The 20,776-nt window shown below is 39.5% G+C and overlaps 1 protein-coding gene across 3 annotated transcripts in view; it reads left to right on the top strand.

Moving 5' to 3' along the window:
• The window catches only part of LOC308080681 (uncharacterized protein), a 93,410-nt gene that overhangs the window by 44,733 nt on the left and 27,901 nt on the right, over positions 1 to 20,776 (top strand). For all 3 annotated transcript variants that reach the window (XM_080422606.1, XM_080422608.1, XM_080422607.1), the window contains 14 exons: positions 431 to 529; positions 1,248 to 1,292; positions 5,134 to 5,232; positions 5,954 to 6,007; positions 7,305 to 7,412; positions 8,840 to 8,893; positions 9,129 to 9,227; positions 10,149 to 10,202; positions 12,389 to 12,487; positions 14,924 to 14,977; positions 15,576 to 15,629; positions 19,423 to 19,476; positions 19,682 to 19,735; positions 20,562 to 20,606. In XM_080422606.1, coding sequence (XP_080278732.1) covers positions 431 to 529; positions 1,248 to 1,292; positions 5,134 to 5,232; positions 5,954 to 6,007; positions 7,305 to 7,412; positions 8,840 to 8,893; positions 9,129 to 9,227; positions 10,149 to 10,202; positions 12,389 to 12,487; positions 14,924 to 14,977; positions 15,576 to 15,629; positions 19,423 to 19,476; positions 19,682 to 19,735; positions 20,562 to 20,606 — 972 coding nt within the window. The remainder of the gene's footprint in view (positions 1 to 430; positions 530 to 1,247; positions 1,293 to 5,133; positions 5,233 to 5,953; positions 6,008 to 7,304; positions 7,413 to 8,839; positions 8,894 to 9,128; positions 9,228 to 10,148; positions 10,203 to 12,388; positions 12,488 to 14,923; positions 14,978 to 15,575; positions 15,630 to 19,422; positions 19,477 to 19,681; positions 19,736 to 20,561; positions 20,607 to 20,776) is intronic.

Here is a 20,776-nt window from a genome sequence, read left to right as displayed (position 1 = left end):
ACTTACCGGTAAGTACATTTACTCAAGTACTGTGCCTAAGTAAATTTGTTGAGGTACTTTTACTTTACTGGAGTATTTCCAATTGTCCATTTTTGTCCACTTTGACTTCTACTCCACTACATCTCTGAGGCAAATATAGTATTTTTGCACAATTATTTGAAAACTTTAGTGACTAGTTACTTTGCAGATATAAATTATTATATTATAAAACATACATTTAACCACTTTAGCCTTATTTTATAACTAGGCTATTTGAAAATAGTAGATCTACAAGCTCACAGGGCTATTTTCAAATACTGAAGGGATACATTCAATATTATTATTAATAATACTAATAATAATTAATGTGAAAGGTAGTAAAGGGTAGACATGGCCACATGGCACATAAAAGCAAAGAAACTATAATCCTCCATACCTTTCTCTTTGACAGGGAGAGGCCGGACCCACAGGGGCAAGAGGCGGCGAAGGTATCCAGGGAGCGAGAGGAGAATCTGGTCATCCGGGACATTCTGGAAATGTGGGGAAGCAGGTGAGTGTTGAGTCAGGTTTTTTTTTTTTTTTTTTTTTTTTTATGACCCAAAATAATTTCACGACCCCACCGTCAGTGTCCCGCGACCCCAAGTGGGGGTCGCGACCCCAACTTTGGGAACCCCTGTACTACGCAGTGGTGTAAAGTAACTAAGCACATTTACTCAAGTACTTAAGTACAATTTTGAGACATTTGTACTTTACTTGAGTATTTCCAATTGCCAATACTTTTACTTCTACTGCACTACATGTCAGAGGCAAATATTGTACTTTTACTCCACTACAATTATTTGAAAACTTTAGTTACTAGTTACTTTGCAGATAAAAATTATTACGTTATGAAACTTACATTAACCACTTTAGTTTAAAGCTATTTTAGCTATTTTATACCTAGGCTATTTGAAAATAGCCGATCTACAAGCTCACAACGCGTCGCATCGCGACACGTTGTGAGCTTGTAGATCTGCTATTTTCAAACATTAGTACTTTTACTTTTGGGACTTGAAGTATTTTTGGATGCCAATACTTTTGCACTTTTACTAAAGTAACTTTTTGAACACTGGCCTTTTACTTGTAACAGAGTATTTTTATATCGTGGTACTGCTACTTTTACGTAAGTGAAATATCTGAGTACTTCTTGAGTGTGGGAGTGTTTGATTGGTGTTTCGTGGACGGTCTACTACGCTGACGATAACGTGTTGTTTGTGTTTTTTAAATAGGGCCCCGCAGGACAAGATGGAGGAGCTGGTTCCAAGGGTCCAACAGTGAGTAGCTCTGCACAATTTATTACCATTATCCATGTTTGATGTCCCTCTAGACTTATAGCATCAATCACAGGATGGACAATGTTACGCCCATAGACTCTACAGACCGTAAATGAAGCCTATTTTTCAGCAATTTCAAATCCACCATCTTTCTATATCGCGTCATATCGCGTCATATCCCATGCACTCGGAAATGAATGCTATTGGTTGAGACCAGAGCCGGGGGTGGGGAATGAATGCTATTGGTTGTATAGCTTGTCAATCAAATCATAACAAGGTAGCCACGCTCCTCCTACAATACTACTTTATCATACATTTTAAAATAAATGGGAACGTAATTTACCAAAACGCATATCATGGTGATTGAAAGAAGACTTTAAACTAGCGACATATAGTATTTATGACAATGTTTATTAACGTAATAAAATGAAGTCTAAAGTTCGGCAAAAACCCACCCACTTGAATGGAGAGTAATTATTTCTGACAACAGCAGGGGTAAAACAGCGAAACTACAGGCCATTCGTATGAACTGTCACTTCCTATATAGACTCAATTTACAACTCAGAAGCTGGCCCCTTGGCATCAATGAACCAACTGTCAATCGATTCAGTTCACATTTTGCATATTTGTTGACTTTACAGGTTTGGATATTATTAAGCCTCATGTACACCTCAATGTTATGGTTGAACTGCTATGTTTTTGTAGGCCATCATTTTTTTAAATGAGAAAATAACCAAAACGTTTCTACTGTGGCATAAACTCTTAAAAAAATATGTGTGCGATGTGGCGAACCAAAAATAGCAGATCTACAAGCTTACAACGGGATGCAGGACAGAGTCAGAGGATGAGGCAGAGGCAGGGCAGATCAAATACAAAGGGCTTATTTACTAAAGGAACCAGGAACAAACAAAGGAGCACGAGAAGACTAGGAATACAGCACTAGTAGGGTGACCATATTCTGAATTCACAAAAAGAGGACACTTCAAGCACATGCACGCACGCTCAGCGCGCACGGAAATCTTTTTTGTGGGTTTGTTACTTGTTTTGGGGGGTTTGGTTACCTTAATTCGGTTCCATTTTTTTGCAGAATCAATGAATGACAGGCAGCGCGATGTATACTGTCCAGTGTGTGTGTGTGTGTGTGTGTGTGTGTGTGTGTGTGTGTGTGTGTGTGTGTGTGTGTGTGTGTGTGTGTGTCTCGTTGCTGTGACTGTGTGCATGCAGCTGACAGGCAGTGTTGCCAAGTCTCGTGAGAGAAATAAGGAAACATACCTCCAAATACAAGGCAGAAAAACAAGCCAAATCTTGTCCAGAAGTTGCGGTAAATAAGCGGACATGGCAACATTTAAGATTCTGGCGTCTGGGAAGTTTGCTCAGCAGCTCATTGGCTTAAATGCTCAAGACACGACCAATGAGAGTTAGCGCTTTCATTGTTGCTAAGATACATCCCCCCCCTACTGATACACAGATACAGTACACGCTACCTAAACTCTCAAAATCCCTGACATTTGAAGGATTTTATAACCCCCCCCCCGGACAGACCCCCAAAAGAGGACATGTCCCGGGTAAAAGAGGACGTATGATCACCCTAAGCACTAGGGGCAAAGATACGACACTAGGACAAACTAAGGCGCTGGGAACTAACACTGTGTCATACCTTTACAAACAATCAGGCACCTGAAAACTCAAGGGTATAAATAGACACGGACTAACTAGACACAGGTGAACACAACTGACAATCAACACTGGGATAGGCTGGGAGACTAAGAGGACACAGGTGGAAACACTGGCAAATCACAGGACTGGTTAGACCAGTGGTTCTCAAAGTGGGGTCCGGGGACCCCCAGGGGTACTTGAGGGGGTTCCAGGGGGTCCCCAGCTAAATGATGGATAGGAACCAAATGGACCCTTATGGGTCTGTAACTCTGAGAGTGTACAAATGGAACCAAATGGACCCTAACAGGTCCATTTGGTTCCATTTGTACACTCTCAGAGTTAAATTAACATTGATTTTACAATATGAATTGGGGTCCCAGAGATACAAATGCCATTAAATGGGGGTCCGTAGCCTAATGCATGTCAAACTGGGGGGTCCTTGAAATTAAAATTGAGAATCACTTCTAGAGCCATAAAAAATAATGGGGGTCCCTGGCAAATAAGTGTCCGCGGGCTAGTAAGTGTCAATTTGGGGGTCCTTGACATGAAAAAGTTTGAGAACCACTGGGTTTAGACAAGACACGAGTACAGATAACCAGAGCCATATAAAGGAGAGTTGCGTCACCTCCGTTCACTTCATCAGGCCAGGTCTTCTACATAGCCTTCTATTGGCGAATAGTGACAACAAAGTCTAACAGGTACAAGCGTTTGTCACTATTTCGAGTTTACATGAACCATGTGACCAGCGCTGTTAGACCATATTTACAAGGCGGCCATATTGCCATTAAGTCAATGAAATGCCACCCCAGTTGCCACAGCAACGGGGGCAACTATAAGTCAGTGGTGTAAAGTAACAGTAAAGTACATTTACTCAATTACTGTACTTAAGTAAAACCTTTAGGTATTTTTGGGCGGTGAAACCGCCCCTATAAGTGAGATTTGGAAAAATGTACATTTTCCTGCGCTGTGATCTGGGCCCAGGAAATTTGTAGAATTATCCTGCGCTGTGATTGGCCAATCACAGTCTATTCAGGACTGTGATTGGCCAGTATCACATGACACATGTGCATAGCCCTATATAATAAACCATAACTTGAAAAAAACCAAAAATTTGTTTTTTTCAAGTTATGGTTTCGTCCATCATAAAGAGTGTTTCAATAAATGTATTTATCTTTTGTACATGATTGGTTGACTCCATTCAGTATTGTGATTAGCTAGCAAGACACCGCCCACTTCACACAGGGTGTGATTTTTACTTTACTGGAGTATTTCCAATTTCCAATACTTTTACTGCTACTCCACTACATCTCAGGGGCAAATATTGTACTTTTACTCCACTGCATTTATTTGAAAACTTTAGTTACTTTGCAGATATACGTTATTACATTATAAAACATACAATAACCACTGTAGCCTTGTTTTATATATAGGCTATTTGAAAATAGCCGATCTACAAGCTCGTGACGCGTTGTGAGCTTGTAGATCTGCTATTTTCAAACATTTCAGTACTTTTACTTTTGGTACTTATATATGTAAGTATATGTTGATGCCAATACTTTTGTACTTTTACTCAAGTAACATTTTGAACACTGGCCTTTTACTTGTAACAGAGTATATTTCTAATGTGGTATTGCTACTTTTACTTAAGTAAACAATTTGAGTACTTTTCCCACCACTGCTAGCACCGAAGTCTGACGTAATTTACACATCCTACCTGGTTCACGGTTTTCCACACCCGTTCTGAATCCCCATAGGCGTGTTTAATATCGCGTCAAATAAGAACTGTGTTCCAAAAGTAAACAAATGACCCCGGCGGTTTGACTCTTATGGATATGAAGCATCAACTGACGGTGAGAAAACGATAATGTTACTTCCGCCGAATTAGTTAAAAGTTTCGCCAGAAACAGACTGTATCAAACATAAGTGACTGACTGTCATAAACGATACAGAGCCACCTCCCTGACAATATCGCCGAGACAGTTTGTTTATTTTTGGACCACAGTGACGATTCTAAGATGACCCAATGTTATTCTCCATAGAGAAATGACTTTACGAACCAGGGGATGGACGAGTGACGTCAGGACTTCTGTACTCTAGGTCTGGCTTTAGGCCCACGTGCAGCATCTCCTGAAGGCTCAGCAGTGGATTCTAAGTTTGTGTTCCCTTTTGCTCCTCTCACCTGCAGGGTATTGCAGGAATCCAGGGTCCAGCGGGTCTACTGGGCCCTCCCGGACCCCCTGGCCCTCAGGGGTCCACAGGAACGACAGGGCCCAAGGGAATACTGGTACACACACACACACACACACACACACACACACACACACACACACACCATCCCATCTAGCCTGACACATTCTATTCTATTCAGTGGTGTAAAGTACATTTACTCAAGTACTGTTCTTGAAGTACTTTTACTTTACTGGAGTATTTCCAATTGTCTATTCTTTTACTTCTACTCTCAGAGGCAAATATTGTACTTTTACTCCCCTACAATTATTTGAAAACTTTAGTTACTAGTTACTTTTCATATATAAATTATTCCGCTATAAAACATACATTAAACAGTAAAGCCCCATTTTATACCTGGGCTATTTGAAAATAGCCGATCTACAAGCTCACAACACGTCGCATCGCGACGCGTTGTGAGCTTGTAGATTGGCTATTTTCAAACATTTTAGTACTTTAACTTTTGGTACTTTAAGTACATAATGATACCAATACTTTTGTGCTTTTACTCAAGTAAATTTTGTATTCCGGACTTTTACCTGTAACCTGAGTACTTCTGCTTTGCAGTATTTATACTTCTACTTAAGTAAAAACATTTGAGTATTTTTTCCACCACTGATTCTATCCCATGTTCATGATCGATCCTCCAACCGCCACTTCAATATTTGAAATCATTTGGTTTTTCCATAGTGTACGTTATTCAATAAGTTGTGAGTGCAGTGTTTAGCCCCATGGTCATGTGATCTTTATCGCCATGGTCATGTGATCTTTTCTCACAGGGAGATGGAGGTGTGGCTGGATTCAAAGGAGAACCGGGAACTAAAGGAGAATCGGTGAGATTGAAATAAAATTCATTCAGCATGCCCGTGCATTCTTATCATTGGACAAAGTAGTGTTTAATCTTTAATGCAGGGGTATGCAACTTTGATGATGTAGAGGGCCACTATATTTCCACACTCACTCCAGAGGGCCACATTGCATATATACAGTTGGGCAGACACCGTATTTTACGTACATTTTTCGTAATTGAATGCCGTACTTCTATGTCACACAAACGTAGCAAAAATAGCAGATCTGCAAGCTCAAAACGTGTCGCGGAGCGACGCGTTTTGAGCTTGTAGATCTGCTATTTTTGCTACTTTTGAATTGGAATCCTGATTTTTTTTTTGCTATTTTTTAATTGGAATCCTGAAAAGTTACATTTATATTTCATTTCAAATGCATTTAGTTATACTTATGTTAACTTTATGAACTTAAATACAAATACATTGGCCATAAAAAAAGACAATAGCATTTTAATACTAGTCAACTAAGCTACTAATATAGACTGAAGTAATTAAAGCGGGTCATGTTTGCATGTTTGGAATTGTAACAGCTGAAATCAATAATATAATCAGTATTACGAAATTAACCTGCGGGCCACATTAAGTGAAGGTGGGGCCGCATGATGTGGCCCCCGGGCCGCTAGTTGCCCATGTATGCTTTAATGGGTTAAGAGCGATCACTCATACGTTGAACACTTTAATTTTGCGATAAAACGGTGTGATAGAAATCGCTGCTGCTGCCGGTGTGACTTTAGCGTTAGAATGACTGACGTACGCATCTTTTCCTTGATTTGTCGACTGATTAATGAATCGATGATTTGATTGTACTTAAATACAATTTTGAGGTATTTTTTTTTACTTTACTGGAGTATTTCCAATTTTCAGTACTTTTACTTCTACTCCACTACATCTCAGCGGCAAATATTGTACTTTTACTTTTACTTTGCAGATATAAATAATTATATGATAGAACATAAATGATAAAATAAACCACTTTAGCCCTATTTTATACCTATGCTATTTGAAAATAGCCGATCCACAAGCTCACAACGCGTTGTGAGCTTGCAGATCTGCTATTTTCAAACATTTTAGTACTTTTACTTTTGGTACTTTAAGTATATTTTGATGCCAATACTTTTGTACTTTTACTCAAATAACATTTTGAACACAGGCCTTTTACTTGTAACAGAGTAAGTAAAACATCTGAGTACTTTTCCCACCACTGCATAGACACAACAATGTTATTTAATTGATTGATTGATTGATTGATTGATTGATTGATTGATTGATTTTGATGTCATTTTAGGGTGTCCCAGGTCTGCAGGGTCCCTTGGGCCCCATGGGAGAGGAGGGAAAGAGGGGTCTGCGTGGCGATCCTGGTTCCATCGGGAACCCAGGACCTGCTGGAGAGAGCGTGAGTCCAACACCTCCTTTTGCACTGTAGATCAGAGATATGCGTTTAATCAAATGGGGGCCTAATGCAGTGGTTCTCAAAGTGGGGTCCGGGGACCCCCCAGGGGTACTTGAGGGGGTTCCAGGGGGTCCCCAGCTAAATGACGGATAGGAGCCAAATGGACCCTTATGGGTCTGTAACTCTGAGAGTGTACAAATGTTCCATTTGTACACTTTGTTAAATGAACATTGATTTTACAATATGAATTGGGGTCCCAGAGATACAAATGCCATTAAATGGGGGTCCGTAGCCTTAATGCATGTCAAACTGGGGGTCCTTGAAATTAAAATGGTTGAGAATCACTGCTAGAGCCGTAAAAGAATAATCTTGTCTTATGGGGGGGTCCCTGGCATATCTTTTCAAATGGGGGTCCGCGGGCTAGTAAGTGTCAATTTGGGGGTCCTTGACATGAAAAAGTTTGAGAACCACTGGCCTAATGTACTCTATATCAAACTGGGGGTCACTGTATTAACGTTAGTTCACCCCAAAAAATACACATTTTCTATCAATCACACACCCCATGAGACTTTTTTAGAGACTTTCTTAGTTTTTGTTGCATTCCTAAGCCAATCATTTGACGGTAGTGAAAGTTGATCAATGGAACGTGGTCATATGCACACAATATATATTTTTTGTTGCCAGGTATGTTTGCACATACTGTACAAGCTAGCCTGGTAAACCCTCCCTCCGGAAATCTCATTTCTATTTGATTCCAGGAGTGAGTCTGGCCTGATAGCCCATTGTGGGGGTTTCTAGTGGAATTACCAACTAACCGAGCCTATCAGCGTCGTCGCACATCGTTCTGTGATTGACAGCGGCAGTTGGCCAATCAGGTGGCGAGTTCGAGTGAGCCCAAAACACGAACGGCAGCCATCTTTTTCTGTCCGCTATATTCTCCGCTATTTTTTGACTTCAAAAAGCTCTCTAACTTCTATTTTGAGGCACGGAATTTACTTATAAGAAATCGTTTGGATAGAATTTAGTTGTTTAACTTCATATATGTGGTCAATTAATCATGACAAAGCCTATTTAAAAATAAAAATTTAGAGAACCGGTAGGGGCGGGCAGTGACACCCATGTATCCGAATAAGGCAACCCATTTTGGGCATGGTCGTCTCAAAAGTCCCGTTGCGTCACATTAGACTGGTGAACTGCTGATTGGCTGAAGGGGAAAAATTATCATTGGCTGAAGGGGTTGTCAGTCAACGTTATTACTCCCGCCCAACTCCAGCCCACAGCCAATATTGCAGAATGGGCTATCAGGCCAGACTCACTCCTGGAATCAAATAGAAATGAGATTTCCGGAGGGAGGGTTTACCAGGCTATGTACAAGCAGCAACTGGACAAGAATGGTCGTAGTAACTATATCGTTTTCTGTGACTTTGCAGGGAGCTGCAGGAAACAGGGGTTTCCCTGGCGGAGATGGTTTGCCTGGACAAAAGGTACGTCGACTTAACTTAATTGTGTCGAAGACGGGAATTAAATAATTAATAACAATGAAAAATGATTGTCATTGTAATCCTCATGATTGTCATAGTAATCCTCATGATTGTCATAGTAATCCTCATGATTGTCATAGTAATCCTCATGATTGTCATAGTAATCCTCATGATTGTCATAGTAATCCTCATGATTGTCATTGCCATCATACTGAATGTTAGACGTGTCTCTGCCCAGGGTTCCCAAGGTGAGAGAGGTGTGCCAGGCTCTCTCGGCGCCAAAGGCACAAACGGAGATCCAGGACGCAATGGAGAGGCGGGGCTTACAGGCGCACGGGTACGGCGGACACGATTATTACGTTCAGTCTCTTTGCCAAGTGCAGAGGTTCTCAAATCGGGGTCCGGTGACCTCCAGGGGTCCTTCAATATAAGTCATACTCTATTCACAGCTTATCATATATATATATAGCAGGTCATATGTGTACATACATACTGTACAGTATATGACCAACTAATTTTGACCAATAGTCAATCATTTCCAACTTATTGGCATCATTTTTATTTGACCTTTTCTCCAAATTCAATACAATGTTACTACATTTAAGTTCATAATTGTGCCAAAGTTGGATAAACATCTCTTGTATTCGTAAATCAATAGACTTTTCAAATGAATCCTCACTTTAACCCATTAATACCTGGAACGCATCTGTGTCACTTTAGATTTCTTTGGCAATTCAAAAATAGCAGATATACAAGCTCATAGCGCGGCACCGAGTATTGTATCTGCTATTTTTGAAAAATCGTGAAAAAATATTTTTTATATTTTCTTCAAAAAACTGTTAGGATTTCCATTTTTTTAAAGAATCGCCTCAGGTCTTAATGGGTTAAAATGTAGTAAATAACAATTGTAATGTACTTTTGACAAAGCATAAAGGCACCATGAAGGGCATTTTGCTGGATTATGTTATCTCAACTTGACTCTCTGCAAGTTGATTTTCAAAAAATGTTGAAAATAGCTGATCTACAAGCTCACAACGCCTCGCGTTGGGAGCTTGCAGATCGGCTATTTTCACAACATTCATCTGTGGAACAGAGTCAAACTAAATGTCATGCCTCAACTCCTACAATTCCAAGTGCTTGTCAGGGTGGGGGGTCCCCAGTGGGGGGTCCCCAGTTCAAATATGATTATTTTGGGGGGTCGTGGCTTGGTGTGACGTCATAAGGTTGTTTTCTAAACTTGACCTTTGATCTTTTCCAGGGTCTGACAGGCCTTCTGGGCTCTGGAGGAGAGGAAGGGAAGCAAGGACCAATGGTATAGTGGTGACTCCTTCACAACAACTTATTGATTGTCTAGTTCAGGGGTGATGCAACTTTGATGATGGAGAGGGCCACTATATTTCCACACTCAGTCCAGAGGGCCACATTGGATATCTCTGCTGTCCGGCAGAAACCAGCTAACTCCAAAATGTTCATTTTTCAGGAAATGAAAAAGAAAAAGTGGAGTTAGGAGATTTTGTTCATCATTGATAAGAACAGCTAAATGGACCTCCAAGCTCACAATGAGGTAGGAGGTCAAAAGGGGGTGGAGCCTGGAGTCAGCTAAACCAGCTAACTCCACCCCCCTTTGGTAGACTGGTTTAGCAGAAAGTTTGAGGATCCAATGGAGTTAGCTGGTTTTGTCAGAAGCGCTTTCTAATACTTTTCATTGGTTCAATATTTGTTTGACCAACACACAGACGTAAAGGGTGTTCAATAGACCATATTCACACGGCGGCCATGTTTCTATGAAGTCAATGAAAGTAGCCACCCCGGGTGGCGGCACTTTCAATGTTAAATTCCAATATGGCCGCCGTGTGAATATGGTCTATAGCACTGATTTATGGAAGAAAATGCAAAAGCGTCAAAATGGAGTTAGCTGGTTTTTGCCGGACAGCAACGATATACAGACACGTCTTACCTCCGTATTTTAACTTTTTTCGTGAATTAATGCCGTTCTTCGCCATTCTGTCACACAAAAGTAGCAAAAATAAGCTGATCTACAAGCTCAAAGCGCGTCGCAGTGCGATGTGTTTTGAGCTTGTAGATCTGCTATTATTTGTTTTACAATCCAGATTTTTTTTTTTGCTATTTTTTTATTGGAATCCTGAAAAGTAAAGTAGTATTCTATTTCAAATGCATTTACTTATGTTAACTTTACGAACTTAAATACAATTATATTGGACATAAAAAAATAAGTCATTGAGCTACTAATATAGACTGAAGTAATTAAAGTGGGTCATGTTTGCATATTTGGAATTGTAACAGCTGAAATCAATAATATATCAGTATTCCGATATTAACCTGCGGGCCGCATTAAGTGAAGGTGGGAGCTGCCAGTAGCCCATGTATGGTCTAGTTCCAGGGTTCCCAAAAGTGGGGGTTATTTTGGGGCGGTCCCCAGATGATTATAGCTTTAATGTGAAACATTGTTTTTTCACTCAACAGTAAACAAACCAACATACGGTATAACCGTCCCGAAATTCGCGGGACAGTCCCGAAATTGGACCCTCTGTCCCGCGTCCCGCACAAGCAGAGCAATGTCCAGAAAATCAAAGATATGAAGAAAAAATATATATATATATATATTTTTTATAATAAATCGGTAAAATCAGGCAAAAATATGAATTTTATAACATAACCCTAACCTAACCCTAAAACCGAAAAAAAGAAACCAAAAACTGGAAAACAACGAACCCAATCCACCCAGAACCGCGCTGCACGCGCGTGCATGTGTCCCGCGATGTCCCGCGAAACGGGTTCATCTGTCCCTCAATGGGCCTGTTTGAAGGTGGTCACCCTATAAGTGTATGCAGGGTATCTGCATTCTGCACATTTCTAAAGTGACAATTTAAGGACCTTTCTTAATACCAAATTGACCAAATTGTCAAATATTACACAAGAAAGAGGCGAACATTGTGAAAATAGCCGATCTACCAGCTTGCAACGCCTCGCAGTGCTTGTATACACGAATCCACGGAACGCTGCCCTGGGCGCAGCCATTGCTGCGGTGTCAATGCTCCGCGGACGCGACACCGCAGCAATGGCCGCCTACAGGCAGCTACAGGCAGCGCGTCTGTGGATTCGTCTATACAGTTTGGCTATTTTCACAATGTTTATCTGTGGAACCGACTCAAACTAAATGCAATCTGGGAACCCATCGTCAAAAAAAGGAAAAAACAGCGCCCACTGCTGTTTTTTTTAACCTTTGCAGCTCTGAATCTGTTCTTGAGAGATTAAACTAAATGTAATGTCTCAACTCCAACAATTCAAAGTGCTTGTCAGGGTGGGGGGTCCCCAGTTCAAATAATAATTATGATTTTTTTTTGGGATGTCACAGCCTGAAAAGTTTGGGAACCCTTGGTCTAGTTTATAATTCAACCACTGGATATGGAGGGTGACGTATTTGTTTTGTCTACTCTCTCTCTCTCTCTCTCTCTCCCCCCCCCCCCCCCTCTCCAGGGAGCAGCAGGAGACGATGGTAAAGCCGGCCCAGGCGGTCCAGCTGGTACCAGGGGTGCCTCTGGAACGATGGGCGCTCCGGGACCGAAAGGCTTTGCTGTCAGTAACCTTTTTTTTTGCATTACACTTAGAAAGCTGTGATGGTCAAAGAAAAAGGGGCAGTGGTGGAAAGTAACTAAGTACATATACTCAAGTACAGTACTTGTACTTATACAAATACCTCAAAATTGTACTTAAGTACAATTTTGAGGTATTTGTATTTTACTTGAGTATATCCAATTTCCAATACTTTTACTTCTACTCCACTACATCTCAGAGGCAAATATTGTACTTTTACTCCATTACTATTTCTTGACTCTTCAGTTACTAGTTACTTTGTAGATTTAGCTTACAAAACATGTACGCAACTTCAGCCCTTACACACTGTGGCTATTTGAAAAGAATCCTTTGAAAATAGCCGATCTACAAGCTCACAACGCTTCGCGATGCGACGCGTTGTGAGCTTGTAGATCTGCTATTTTCAAAGGATTTTTGTACATTTTATATACTCTAGAAAACTTGTGAAATGGGACCTTCTAAAATGCTTTTGGTACTTTAAGTACATTTTGATGCCCATACTTTTGTACTGTTACTCAAGTACATTTTGAATTCCGGACTTTTTTTCTATATTGCAGTATTGATACTTCTACTTAAAGTTGTACAATGCAGGTTCACAAATAATGATTTTTAGCAACCTCTGCTGGTCACTACCGTCACTGCATACAATTTTCCGTAGTCCTCGATTACCCAGAATTCCATTTGTTTTCACCAGAAGCCGGAAGCGTTTCAAAAAGCGTTATTTTAATTGTTTTATACTATCTGCGGATCGTTTCTCTTAGCCAGTGGAGCATTAGTTACCATGAGCTGTGTTTTCTTTTGCTGTTGTTTTTCGATCTTCCAATCCTACATTCTCTTAAAATCAGCGTGAGGTTCCTTTTTGTTATTAGCGCGGTAGTTCCTGGCCAAACAGGAAACCGGTGCGGTAGTTCCTGGCCAAACAGGAAACCGGTGCATTTTTCCGTCCGGATGACGTCATTTTCGCGGGAGAGTCTCCCCTGACACTGTTCAATAGAAAATATATAAATACAAGGCTTTCGGGGGTGAAATTCATGGAGTAGGTGTTGTGAAACATTTGCCACTCACAAAAGATATACAATTTAACTTTAGTTTTTGTTTTAAAGTTACCTAGTAAAAAAAAAATGAGTACTTTTTCCACCACTGACCCTAGCCTGGCCCTTGACGACCACCAGGCAGGCTTATGCAAAGGTTAAAATGTAATGTAGATAGTACCTTATGTAGACAGATGCCAGGTTCCTCTATTGACCTGGCATCCTATAGGTTACAGTTTCAATGTACATATTATTTATTTTTTGATATTTTACTGTTTAGACTGATGATTATGTTCTTGGTTTACCTGTGATCCTAGGTGACTATTTCTATGTATCTGATGTATTACCTCGTGTTTTGGAATTTGTATGAGCTCCTGTTTTATTGGATCTTGTTTATTTGATACACTTATTTGTTTTAGCTCTTGCTCATTTGACTTTCCTATTTGTCTCGTCTGTTTAAGAATGTAGTTAGCTGATATATTGCACTTTCACCTTAGCGCTAGGTATGCTCTTGGTTGCTTGTTTTAGTGGAGAATGCACTTAAGACTTATGGTGATTAGTAGTTTTCTTGCCTACCTATGTTGAATGCACTTATTGTATGTCGCTTTGGATAAAAGCGTCTGCTAAATGACATAATAATGTAATGTGTTTAAAGGGATAGTTCACCCCTCGACTAGTCACCCCATGGAGACTTGAATTCATGGATATTTTTTTAGTTTTTGTCTCATTCCTATAAGCCAATAATTTGATGACCAGCGAACCGGTAGGCAGCGGTTCCGGTAGTAGACACAAAGGAGACTCTTTGTGTCTCCTACCGGAACCGCTGCCGGTCATCAAATTCGACAACAAAAAAATAACAAACAAAAAAATCCAAGAATTCAAGTCTCCATGGGGTGACTAATCGTCGTTTTGGGGGTGAACTATCTCTTTAAGTCGCTCCGGATTACGAGCATCTGCTAAGTGCCCAAACTGTAAACTGTTAACAGTGCTGCACAAAGGCAAATGGCTTGATTGATTGATTGATTGAAAATTTTATTAGGCAAAATAATGTAAAACAACACAGTTACATTTATAATGCTTTTGTCTAAAAGGTCCGGCCAAAAAAGTCCTTGCGGACTTGTTTCCGTTGGGGTCCTTGAATTAATTTCATAGACATATATAGTAGCAACCAAACAGTTCAAAAATCAACATGAAAATACAGATAATACAGAAAAAATACCACTATGTACAAAAAAAAAAGCATAAAAAAATATGTACAAAAAAGCTTGTAGGCCTAAATGTGTGTGTGATTTTGAATGGTCATATAAAACAATGACTGTATAGCCCATGCATTGCTACTAAACGTCCCTGTATCAGCCATTATCTTACTTCACATGTCGATCTACAGGGCGATCCTGGGAAGACTGGAGAGGCTGGAAGCGCGGGCTCTAACGGTCCACGGGTGGGTTTGCACCTTTTACATTGATTCACCCAGACGTTAAGAAGTACAACAGTACACAGTCACTAAGAACATTTACTCAAGTACTGTACTTATAAGTACAATTTTGAGGTATTTGTACTTCACTTGAGTATTTCCAATTTCCAGTACTTTTACGTCTACTCCACTACATCTCAGAGGCAAATATTATACTTTTACTCCACTACAATTATTTAATTTTTTTTGTTACTAGTTACTTTGTAGATTTTGATTATTATCACAAAAAATACATTAACCACTTCAGCCCTATATAAATTTTGACCATTTGAAAATAGCCGATCTATAAGCACACAATGCGTCGCGATGCGACGCATTGTGAGCTTGTAGATCTGCTATTTGCAAAAGATTTGTATACATTTGAAAACTTGAAATGGGACATTCTGCCTATTGAGTACTTTTACTTTTGGTACTTTAAGTACAGTTTGAATTCCGGACTTTTACTTGTTTCCATATTGCAGTATTGATACTTTTACTTAAGTAAAACCTTTGAGTACTTTTTCCACCACTGAGTGTAACCAACAGGAGCTATAGGATTTGACTGTGTAATACCTTATTCTTTCAGGGACTTAATGGAAAAGATGGAGAAACTGGTGCAGCAGGTCCAGCTGGTCCGGCCGTAAGTATCCTCTCGTCACAACACACCTCACTGATGTCGCGTGATTTAAAGAGGTGGTGCCATGGTTTTGCACTTTTTCTGTTTTTCATAAGGTTGATAGAACTTTATTAAGCCCCCTGGTGGTGTTTTTATGGTGTTTTATGTCTTCTCTGACTATTTTGAGTTTCTTCCTGGAAGCTGAAACCTTGAGGGTCAAACGTGCCAATAGAGAAACAGCACTTTAATGACACAGTCAAATTATACCCTCCCCCATATTATCATAACACAACAGGTGTGGGCATGAGGAGGAGGAGGGACTAGGACAGGTGGGTGGTGCTAAGGTGGTGGAGGAGGTGCTAAGGTGAGAACCAGGTATACTATGGGTGCGTTCGAAAATACAGCACTGAGCGCACTGGACAATACAAACTAATAGGCGAGTGTGCTCCGGTGCGTAATTTTCGAACGCGCCCTTAATGAACTGGAGGCATGTCCACATAAAAAACATAATTTTAACACTTTCTGTACACTTTTTTGAAAAAAATCTTCCTCCTAGTATAACCATAATACCTGATGATTATATTTTAGGGGGGGGGATCACTGAAAATCACGGCACCCCGTCTTTAAAAGCAAAATGGCTGCCGCGCGAATACGGTCAACGTCCTCACCGATCTGAGACACATGTGGAGAGACGCAGAGAATGGCATAATATGCTGCACCGTTTGGCCTTGTCATGATGCTCTCTACACCGATGGTTCTACAAGTGGGGGTCCAGGGACCCTCAGGGCTCCTTGAGGGGGGTTTCCAAATGGACCCTTACCAGACCGTAACTCTTGAGAGTGTAAAAATGGAATTAGGTTCCATGTGTAGGTCCTTAACCCATTAAGACCTGGAACGCATCTGTGTCACTTTAGATTTCTTTGGCTATTTTTGAAAAATCTTGAAAAAAAAACTGTTTGGATTAGGGACCAGTCGAAATTTACATAAGGGGGGGCATGGAGGAAAATAGGGGAGGGTCATGCCTTTCTAATTTTGGTCCAAGGGAGGGTCAGCTAATTTTACTTTGAATCCAAGGGAGGGTCATGCAATTTTGAATTGATAAAATAGTCCGTTTTTTATATACCTTTTTAGTACAGCAGAACAGTGGTCAATGACCCCTCTCCATTTCAAAGGATACAAATAATTCAAATCAAGTAACACCTTGTCTATTTAGAATCAATGACGGTCGTTAACAAGCCATCAACGCACAGCGAGTGTGAACGACCCAGTCAAATCTATTCAGCGTCTTAACGATGGTGGTTGAACAATTAAGCAAAACTTCAACAGGCGTTATTGGAGAGATGCATTATAAATAGGCCTACTATAACTGGATATTCATAATCATTTGAAGTAATTCTGTGCATGTGATTAATGTGGATCTATATGGACAGTTGTGTATAGATGCCTAGCTCCACAAGTAAAACCAGAAGCATCAGGCCATAATTGATAGCCTAATTTGTTTTATGTAGGCAACATGTAGTTGTAGTCACTGTAGTTGATAATTAAAAGGGCAGAGTGACAAAAGTTTTAAACTACTGATTACCAAATATTCAACTTTCTTCAATCTGACCAGGATTCAATGGGTTTCCCACATGTAAGATGAGAACACTATCCATTCTGCTACCACTACTACAGATACACTGTGCATTTAGCAAGACTGACTACACTACAGCAATGTTCTAATCAATGTGGAAAGCAAAACATTGGACGTATCAGTTTTAAATGTCATGTTGTATTTGATGGGGAGGGTTAGGGGTGTCAAGAATTTCACAATACGATACATGATGTTGGGCATGATATCGATATGATATATTATTAATGTTCTTTTCTCATGTATCATCAACATTGGCCATCATCTTATAAATAACGTTATAAAGCAAGTTAGAAACAATTACAAAGTCCTTTTACACACAAATAAATACATTTGTGCAAGCTTAATGGAGAAGTGAAGTTCTCACTAACTATAAACCCATTGTTTCAGAGGACAGATAGACACTAATATAACAAATATAATATAATATAAGACTGCATAACTATAAATTCCACAAACCTCATATTTTTGTCATCTGGACTTTACCAACCAAGTGCAGCCTAGTTATTTCCAACAGCTAAAAAAAATCTATAATACCAGATACAGTATAATACAATCTTAGATTAGATGTAGGCCTATTTGAGAGTGCAGATGCATGTCACATTAACGAGCGTCAACGAGCATCAGCTGACACACAACACCTCCCCTCTGCAGTGCTTTAAACTGAAAGTGACTGACTGGAGTCTGTTTCATTTCTCTCCAAAATACCTTGAATATGATGGAGGACATGATTAATAATTACTATGATTATGATAAGCTTTACATTTCATATCATACAGTAAAAAATCCTAACTTTCACCGGCAAAAAAAAAGAAAGTGTTTTTTGTTTTATTAAAAAAACAATTAAAAAAATATTACGATACAGTATGACATCATGACAATACCTATCATCACATTTTAATACCACGATAGGCTATATCGTGACACAATATATCGTGACACTTCTAGGCGGGGAGGGTTACTCTTTTTTTTGTAATCACTTGGGGAGGGTCATTGATTTTTTTTTTTTGTCAAAGGGAGGGTCATGGCATTTTAGATCAGGGCACATACATTTCCTCCATGCCCCCCCTTATGTAAATTTCGACTGGTCCCTTACCGTTAGGATTTAGAAAACATTTTTAAGAATCGCCTCAGGAAAAGGTTTGAGAATGACTCAAACCTTTTAATTTCATGATCTACCCATCACTTCAGATAGACACAACAATGTTGATTGATTGATTGATTGATTGATTGATTGATTGATTGATTGAAACAGTACAGCAGTGCAGTTACAAAAGCTATGGCTCTTCCACTTTTCGGTTACAGCAAAACACCCATCACCCAGCACTTGGGGCCAGTGGTGTAAAGTAACTAAGTAAATGTACTCAAGTAGTGTACTTAAGTACAATATTGAGGTATTTGTACTTTAACGGAGTATTTCCAATTTCCAGTACTTCTACTCCACTACATCTCAGAGGCAAATATTGTACTTTTACTCCATTACAATTATTTTTGAAAACTTTAGTTACTAGTTACTTTGTAGATTTTGATTATTATCGCAAAACATACATTAACCACTTCAGCCCTATTTACAGCCCGATCTACAAGCTCACAATGCGTCGCATCGCGACGCATTGTGAGCTTGTAGATCTGCTATTTTCAAAAGAGTTTTATACATTTGAAAACTTTAAATGGGACATTCTGCATAATGAGCACTTTTACTTTTGGTACTTTACGTTCATTTTGATGCCACTACTTTCGAACTTTTACTCAAGTACATTTTGAATTCCGGACTTTTACTTGTAACGGGGTATTTCTATATTGCAGTATTGATACTTTTACTAAGACCATCTGTGTCACTTTAGATTTCTTTGGCTATTCAAAAATAGCAGATATACAAGTTCATAGCGTGGCACCGAGTGCCGCGCTATGAGCTTGTAGATCTGCTATTTTTGAAAAATCTTGACTTTTTTTTTAAAAGATTTTTTTCAAAAAACTTTTAGGATTTAGATTTTTTGAAAGATTTTTTTAAGAATCGTGTCAGGTCTTAATGGGTAAAAAAAAAAAGTGAGTACTTTTTCCACCACTGCTTGGGGCCAGACCTGTCTGCATGGATGGTGGAGGATGGTTTAACCAGGCCGCGAGTTCGCTGGAACATGGCAACGTTTTTCCTTCAAAGTGAAACGTGTTTGTGTTTTTTCCCCACAGGGACCCGCGGGGAAGAGAGGAGAGCAGGGAGCCCACGGAATTAGCGGTTTCCAGGTGTGTGGACGCGCTCTCACGGAGTCACGTTGTTAATTCAACGCCCTCTGCTTGATCATATACTACAGCATGCGTCACACAAAAGCATAAAAAAAATTGCAGATCTACAAGCTCGAAACAGTGACTTCATATTTAAATGTGCGGATTTTGTATGTAACAAAGCTTCAGAGTTTAAAAAACAAAAACTGTGGTCTTTTCACTTCAGGGATTACCCGGATTACCAGGCGCTCCCGGAGAGTCAGGAAAGCCAGGCGTTGAGGTACCTGTCTGTGTGTCTGTGTGTCTGTCTGTCTGTCTGTCTGTCTGTCTGTCTGTCTGTCTCTATTTTTTCCCCTTCTTTTTTTGGTGTCCTTTTTACTGTTTGTGTTTCTTAGCAGTGGTGGAAAGTAATTAAGTGCATTTACCTAAGTACATTGTTAGGTATTTGTACTTTACTTGAGTATTTCCAATTTCCAATACTTTTATTTCTACTCCACTACATCTCAGAGGCAATTATTGTACTTTTACTTCCACTACAATTATTTAAAAACTTTAGTTACAAGTTACTTTTCAGATATAAATGATGATATTATGAAACATACATTAACCACTTCAGCCCTATTTTATACATAGGCTACTTGAAAATAGCCGATCTACAAGCTTGTAGATCTGCTATTTTCAAACATGTAGTACTTTTACTTCTGGTACTTTAAGTATATTGTGATGCCAATACTTTTGTACTTTTACTTAAGTAACGTTTTGAACACAGGCCTTTTACATGTAACAGTGTAATTCTACATTGCAGTATTGATACTTTTACTCAAGTAAAACAATGCTGTACTTTTTCCACCACTGCTGTTTGTAAAAAGTACTGTTTGTGATTGTTACTTTCCTCATGTTTGTGCAAAAAAAAGACCCAAGTATCTGATTAAATATACAGATAACGTACAAGTCAATGTAGACGTCAATGTTCTACGAGGAGGGCAGATTCATGGTGGTAAATGGGAGTAAATGTACGTTTTGCTGGAAAAACTTCTTATTCTTTCTTCTTTCTTCTTTCTTCTTTATTCATTCATTTATTCTTTATTCATTCTTGCCATTTGCAGGGTATCGCAGGAGAAGGTGGAGTCGCCGGAGCTAACGGTCAAAGGGTAAGGATCAGTGGTGTAAAGAAACTAAGTACGTTTACTCATGTGCTTAGGTACATTTTTTAGGTCTTTTTTTTTTTTACTTTACTTGAGTATTTCCAGTTTTCAGTACTTTCACTTCTACTCCACCTCAGAGGCAAATATTGTACTTTTACTCTACTTAAACTTTAGTT

The sequence above is a fragment of the Gymnoscopelus braueri genome (genome assembly GCF_963280865.1).
Source record: "Gymnoscopelus braueri genome assembly, chromosome: 24".
NCBI lineage: Eukaryota > Metazoa > Chordata > Actinopteri > Myctophiformes > Myctophidae > Gymnoscopelus > Gymnoscopelus braueri.
The sequence above is the reverse complement of the archived record's forward strand: the minus strand, read 5'-3'. Positions and strand labels throughout refer to the sequence as shown.